This window comes from Poecilia latipinna, unplaced genomic scaffold (genome assembly GCF_001443285.1).
Source record: "Poecilia latipinna isolate Pla-1442-1.1 unplaced genomic scaffold, P_latipinna-1.0 Scaffold4867, whole genome shotgun sequence".
NCBI classification, from domain to species: Eukaryota; Metazoa; Chordata; class Actinopteri; order Cyprinodontiformes; family Poeciliidae; genus Poecilia; species Poecilia latipinna.
In genome coordinates, this window is record NW_015117483.1 from 11083 (window position 1) to 17248 (window position 6166).

The following is a 6166-nucleotide window of genomic DNA, read 5'->3' on the forward strand; positions in this document are numbered from 1 at the left end:
ACTGGTGATGTAAAGTGCTTTTAAGAGTCAAAGTCACCTTTCAGCACACATTATTACAATGATAGACTAGAATGCTAGTCCAGAATGGACTAGAATGCTAGTCCAGCATTTTAGACTAAATTAGAATGGATTGTCAACTTGGGCTTCAGTAACTCAGTCAGTGAGACACTGAAATCAAGCTCACAACCTTCTGACTAGCAGACAACAGCTCATTGTGGCCACAATGACCATTAGCGATTTTTACTGAACTCGAAACAATAATGATAAGGGTAAAACTAAGCTGCAATCAACAACCGTAAAGGACATAAAGAAAACGTATGACATTGGATAAATGAATTTTAAACAGAAAATCGGAAATAGCAAAGATATTTTATTTAATTATTGTATATTTATTTGTCTATTTATCATTGTGGCCATTCAGCTTCTCATCGTGATTATGTACCATTTCTGTTGCTTAGCTACATATTTGATTAATTTCTCTCTGTATGCAGGGTCCTTTCAAGTCTTTCAGTGGTATTATTTCATGCTGAGCTACTGTATCCATCTGTGTCTGCCCAACACTTAACTGGATTTTCAATGAATAGCGTCGATCATGTTGCACAAAAGACAGTTCTTAGAAATGCTTAACATCATATTTTGCTCATATTTTCCTGTGATGTAACTGCATTGCTGATCAAACTTTATTTATAGAGCATGTTTCTAACAACTCGGTGAAACACAAAGTGCTTTAAAGAGGTTAAGAACAACTTTATAAAGAAAAAACAGGACCAGAAAGATTAACTTTAGGTGGCAAATCTATCTTTCAGAATATTACAAAGCTATACATTTCTTCCAAGTTGGTGTTTTTCATTGCAGCACCTTACTGCTGTTCTGATTTTGACTACTTTGCATTATTCATGCTGGATCCTTGTGAATTTAACAACCCTGATTATTGTGTAATTATGTCCACTATAATGATTTACTCTAACACCTTTACAATATAACAGTTTCCCCCACCCCAGCCCAGTCAGGATGACTTCAAACATCAACTATGAGTGGGGTGGATTTTGAAACTTTGACCTGGAAAACATGTGTTTACCAGGTCAAAGGACATTTCTGATTACAGCTCAGACGCATTTAAAATGCAGCCGAGGATCAAAATTCTGCTGAATCAGTCTGTGACGGTGTGCTTTCAATGGTTTGGTAAATCAAACATCCTGGGAGAAATGTGTTGGGTATGAAATAATCAAAATTAAATAGTAGCAGTGGATCACAAAGCTTATCTCTGCTGTATAAGACCTGCAGAAGATTGTAATCATCTCACCTGGAATCCTCCCATTTCACAACAGCTCATATATAGCATACTGCTCTTAGAATGATTATGAAGCTAACTTCCATCAGACTTGGCGTTAAATAAAAATAATCTGTCCACAGCTAAGCCCAAAACTATTAATTCCTCAAGTAGATTCAGATTTAAAGTCTTTTAGTTTCACCAACTTGCTTTATTCTGACTGAAGGTAATGTTAATGGCTTAGAGTGGATGTAGCCAAAGTCTTGACTTGAATCTGATTGAGAATCTGTGGAGAAAGCTAAAGATTAGGGTGATTGGTAAAGAGGTGCTCTTGCCTAAATGACTAAGCTCATCACCAGAGATAAATAATCAGAATAGCAGAGAAAACATGCCAAACATGCCTTTAGGGATTTTTGGGGAGGACACACGAAAATGACAGAATGTTCAGAACAGTGCTAACAGAAACCTTATGAGAGAGTGTAAACATGAACACATTCCCGATGTTCTTTGTACACTCCACCAGCTTCCCATCTCTACTATGATCATTTACAAAATCTCCCTGCTCTCTTTTCATTGTCCACATGGTAAAGTAGCCTCTTACTTAAAAGATCAATGCCCCTCACACATTCTCTGCTCCACTTCGTATTCCCAGGATTTGTACCCTGCCTCTGCCTCCTCATCTCCACAGACCATAGACTATGTACTTGTATAGCGCCTTATCAAGTTAAGAGGACTGATACTGATACATTGTTTTATTATCTTTTTTAGAGATACCTGTCTCATTTCTTATCAGAAATAGGATTTAAAAATATCTGAAATAGAAATCTAGGGGTGGGGATAATTTGGATTTTAACTATGAATAACAGTCTAATGTTTAACAGTTTAGGAAATCTTGTTCTCATAGCCCAACACAATGTGACATTTTTGACTAAGGATGCTTTAACAAGACAGAAAACTATTTTGTCTTAGCCCCACACAAATTAGCATCTGGGTAAACTTTATTTATTATTGTAGCTTAGATAATAATTACTCATAAATTCTCAACAGAATCCCAGTTACAAAAACCTGACCAAACCTTTAAGTGGGAGTATACGAAGAAATTGACCCTAATTTCCTTAATTTTGGGAAATCAGGAATCATCCCGACATTTACATGTGAAATTGATTTTATCCACTGATCTTGACATGACATCTGTTATGAAATGGTGCTGTTTAAACTGAATTGAAATGAATCTTATTTTCCTTCATAAAGGTCTGAAAATCAGCCACTGTCGGCCTCTCTGCTGGGAGAGAGGCTGACTGACAGACCCGCCCACCAGTTCACGTATGCATGTTGGCAGTTAATCATTGTCACATTGTTGCTAACTTTGTCGCTATATTTATCAACTTTCCAGACAAAAAATTGGTATTAGCCAAAATTTGAATCAGTAGCTCAGGCTTTTTAAAGATCACCCAAAAAACTCCAATCAGTGCACCCTTACTTTTAAGAAGTCGTTCAGGTTCACATTCTGACAACAGAAAGAAAAGAGAGGTCTAGTGTTTGACCAATAACTTTAGGACACTGATCATTTATTAACCTTCTCATACATTCCATGGAAGCACTTAAATTGCCATGATAACATTTCATATTGTTTTTTTTTCCATAAAAATTCAAGCCCTACCTATAGTCACATGCTATGAGTTAGACGTGTTATTATAAAATACCTGAGCTGAAACATCAGAAAGGCAAGAAGTTATTCCAACTATCAAAGCCTGGGGAAAAGTTACTGAAAAAGCCGGCTATAAAGTTTCTGCTGTTCATACCATTTCAAGGCCACCTAGTCTGCTAATTCAGCAAACTGTCAGTTTAAAAGGAGACACTGATTAACCAAACACAGCTTCTGCCATTCTTGGACCATTTGATGTCAATCTAAATAAGTTAAAGCAAAGGTTTAAATATCAGAATTTAACAATGATATTTAAATTTGGCCTTTCACCATCTACATCCAGGCTAGTTCAGAGTACAAGAAATCATTAATGCATTTCAACTTTCTTTCCAGCTTTTTTTTTTAATCAGGGAAAATAAGAAAGCCAAGATTTCAATTATTTCAATTAGCCTGGCATTTAATCAGACTGTTTTAATGCTGGATGACTATTAAAATGAATAGAAAACTGGTCCTTATCAAAATATATAGTTGTAGTAGTTTAAAATAGAGTATTAGTATTTGTTTAGCAGTTCTAGACACACTTGCTCTAATGCACTGAACGTGGAGCAATTTTTTTCTTAAGTGCTTTAGCACTTTTGTTATCTTTGAAAACGTTAAGAGCACTTAGCGTCCCCTGACCTAATTTTTACAGGTAAGTTCTAAAGCATTAATTTACAGAACCAGCCTTCTTTATCAAGCTGTTGAGCCTTTTGAGGTCCCTGGTTTTGATGCTGCTGCCCCAACAGATGATGGCAGAAGAGATGACGCTCTCAACAACAGACTGTTAGAATCTGCAGCATCTTGGTGCAAACGTTGAAGGATCTTAGCTTCCTCAAGAAGTACAGTCTGCTCTATTCCTTCACTCCAGTCCATTCTGGAGATTCATTCCAGACTGGACTGAAGCTTCACTGTTGCTGGACTGGAGACATTCAGTCCAGTCTGTTGCCCAGATGAACACAGAGGTATTTATATTCCTCCACCACTTCCACTTCTTCTCCCATGATGGAAATAGGGTTGGATTGGATCTAATCCTGTTTCTCCTGAAATCTACAATTATCTCCTTTGTTTTGTTCACATTCGAGATGAGATTAATTTTTCCACACCATGACACAAAGAGGTCCACTACATCTCTGTACTCAGCTTCTTGTCTCTGATACACCCGAAAACTGCATGGTCATCTTTAGCTCCGTTCACAGATTTTTTTATCAGATTCAAGTCAGGACTCTGTATTAATATTAATTTCCAATAGAAGAAACATCACTTTAAATCTAAATCTGTTTAAACCTTTTTGGTCTGAACTGCATTTCCACAGGTCTTGGGTCAAGACTGTGTGTACACACATACTATTCATGCTTCATAGATTTGGTGAGAACATGAATAAATCTGATTTACTCTGATTTACGCAGGTACTAAGTCTTTCAGATGAGGAAACCTGAGGTACACGCCCACTAACATGAAGCTGTTCATATCCCAATCACACCATGCTTTGTGTTGGACCATCACATAAAATCTAAATAAAATGCACATGAGAAGTTCCAGAGGTATGAGTACTATATATGGCATTGTATAGATGAGAGACGTTTTTTTCTGCCAGTTTGATAAATCTAACAAAGATTTGTAATTGCAAAACTGACAAAAAACGGACAAAAAATTGCCTCCACCTTGTCATATTTATGGAGAGCATCCTTGACTGAAGCTCTGCATCATGCAACGTATCCTATGGAAAACAGACAAAGCTAAATTATTCAGCCAAAAACATCCACAGTAGATGCTCTTTTAAGAGACCCTCCATAGCCCACCAAGAGCTCTCACCTCAATCTGGTCACGTTTGACTGAGGCTCATCGAGACACAGGAGAGGCTGTCTCCTCCAGCACCAAACCTGTGACTGTCTGCCCAGCATGGAGCTACAACAGCTCTGGAGCTGGGTTAGACATCTCACACTGAGGAAGGTTAGCGGAAATAATGCGTCAGTGTGTCACACACTGACATACAGAACCGTTCACCTACCGATCAGCACCGACAGAACCGTCGCAATAAGCAGCCAGTTCCTCCTCAGTAAGCCTTTCACGTTCACTGCACGTCGCTCCTTGATGCCCATCATCTCCACGATTCTCCCAGATTTCGCCCAAAATCAAGGAAGGAAAAAATGTGAAGAGGAAGGAATGACTCCTGTGGATACTCCTGCAGATTGGCGATCAACAGCACAGACGGCAGAAGAGGAGGAAGAGGAGGAGGAAGATGGTGAAGGAGCAGTGTTGCTATAGCAGAGGAGGCGGCGGTCTACTGATGGCGCTGTGAGGGAGGAACTGCCCCTCCCCCACTCAAGGTGCTTATGCCTTTCCCACCTTTATCAGGTGATGGTTGCTCACTACTGGTCACATAGATGTGGACCAGTGTTCAGACGCGCTTAAATTTAACTCAACACAGCTGAATTTTTGGTTTGTTGCAGCACAATGGCAGATTTCTGTTCTCAGTCCAGCTAATTCTTTTTTTTTTTTTTTTCAAAAATAATCCTTTTTGAAAAAAAAAACAAAATTATTTGAAAGATTTAATAAATATATAACAAGCTCCAAAACAACTCAAAACACAGGACCTGACAACCTCCCCACCCCTCCACCCTTTTATAGCTTCTTGTAAGCTATAAAAAGGGACAAAAAAATTGCCTTTTAGCTTCTTGTAAGCTATAAAAGGGAAGGTGCAGTCCATCGTAAAAGGACTATACAATGGATAATCAGTACAGTCCTTTTGAAGTTGCTCAACAAAACAATGAGAGATCTGTTAGCATCATCACTATCATCTAAGCATTTATCAACGTAAAAAAAATTGCTTAAAAAAATCAATATTGGATAAATAATTTCTCTTTTTGTAAAACATTAGACAGCTGAAGTAGAATATAGATCAGCTTTTTGGAAAAAATATCAGCCTTATTTGTAGGTTTCATGACAATATCCAGGAACTCGTCCTAGCAGGCACGTGCAGAAGGGGGGTCTGTGGGTGCTTGAGCACCTGCCCGTTTTGCTCCTTGCCCCAAAGTGCCCTTTTGGTCAATTTTTTGTTTTGTTTTTTTGTGTTGGTATTATTATTTTCAAAGCCCTCTTCTGACACATAATAACATGTACTAAAATTATTTTTTGTTTTGTTTTTTTGTGTTGGTATTATTATTTTCAAAGCCCTCTTCTGACACATAATAACATGTACTAAAATTATTTTT

General features: G+C 37.9%; 1 protein-coding gene across 1 annotated transcript in view; it reads right to left on the bottom strand.

Moving 5' to 3' along the window:
- Positions 1-5268, bottom strand: part of LOC106943099 (excitatory amino acid transporter 3-like) — a 9748-nt gene extending 4480 nt beyond the window's left edge. The window contains exon 1 of the mRNA XM_015026434.1: positions 4963-5268. Coding sequence (XP_014881920.1) covers positions 4963-5056 — 94 coding nt within the window. The 5' untranslated portion in view covers positions 5057-5268. The remainder of the gene's footprint in view (positions 1-4962) is intronic.
- Positions 5269-6166: the final 898 nt, after the last annotated feature.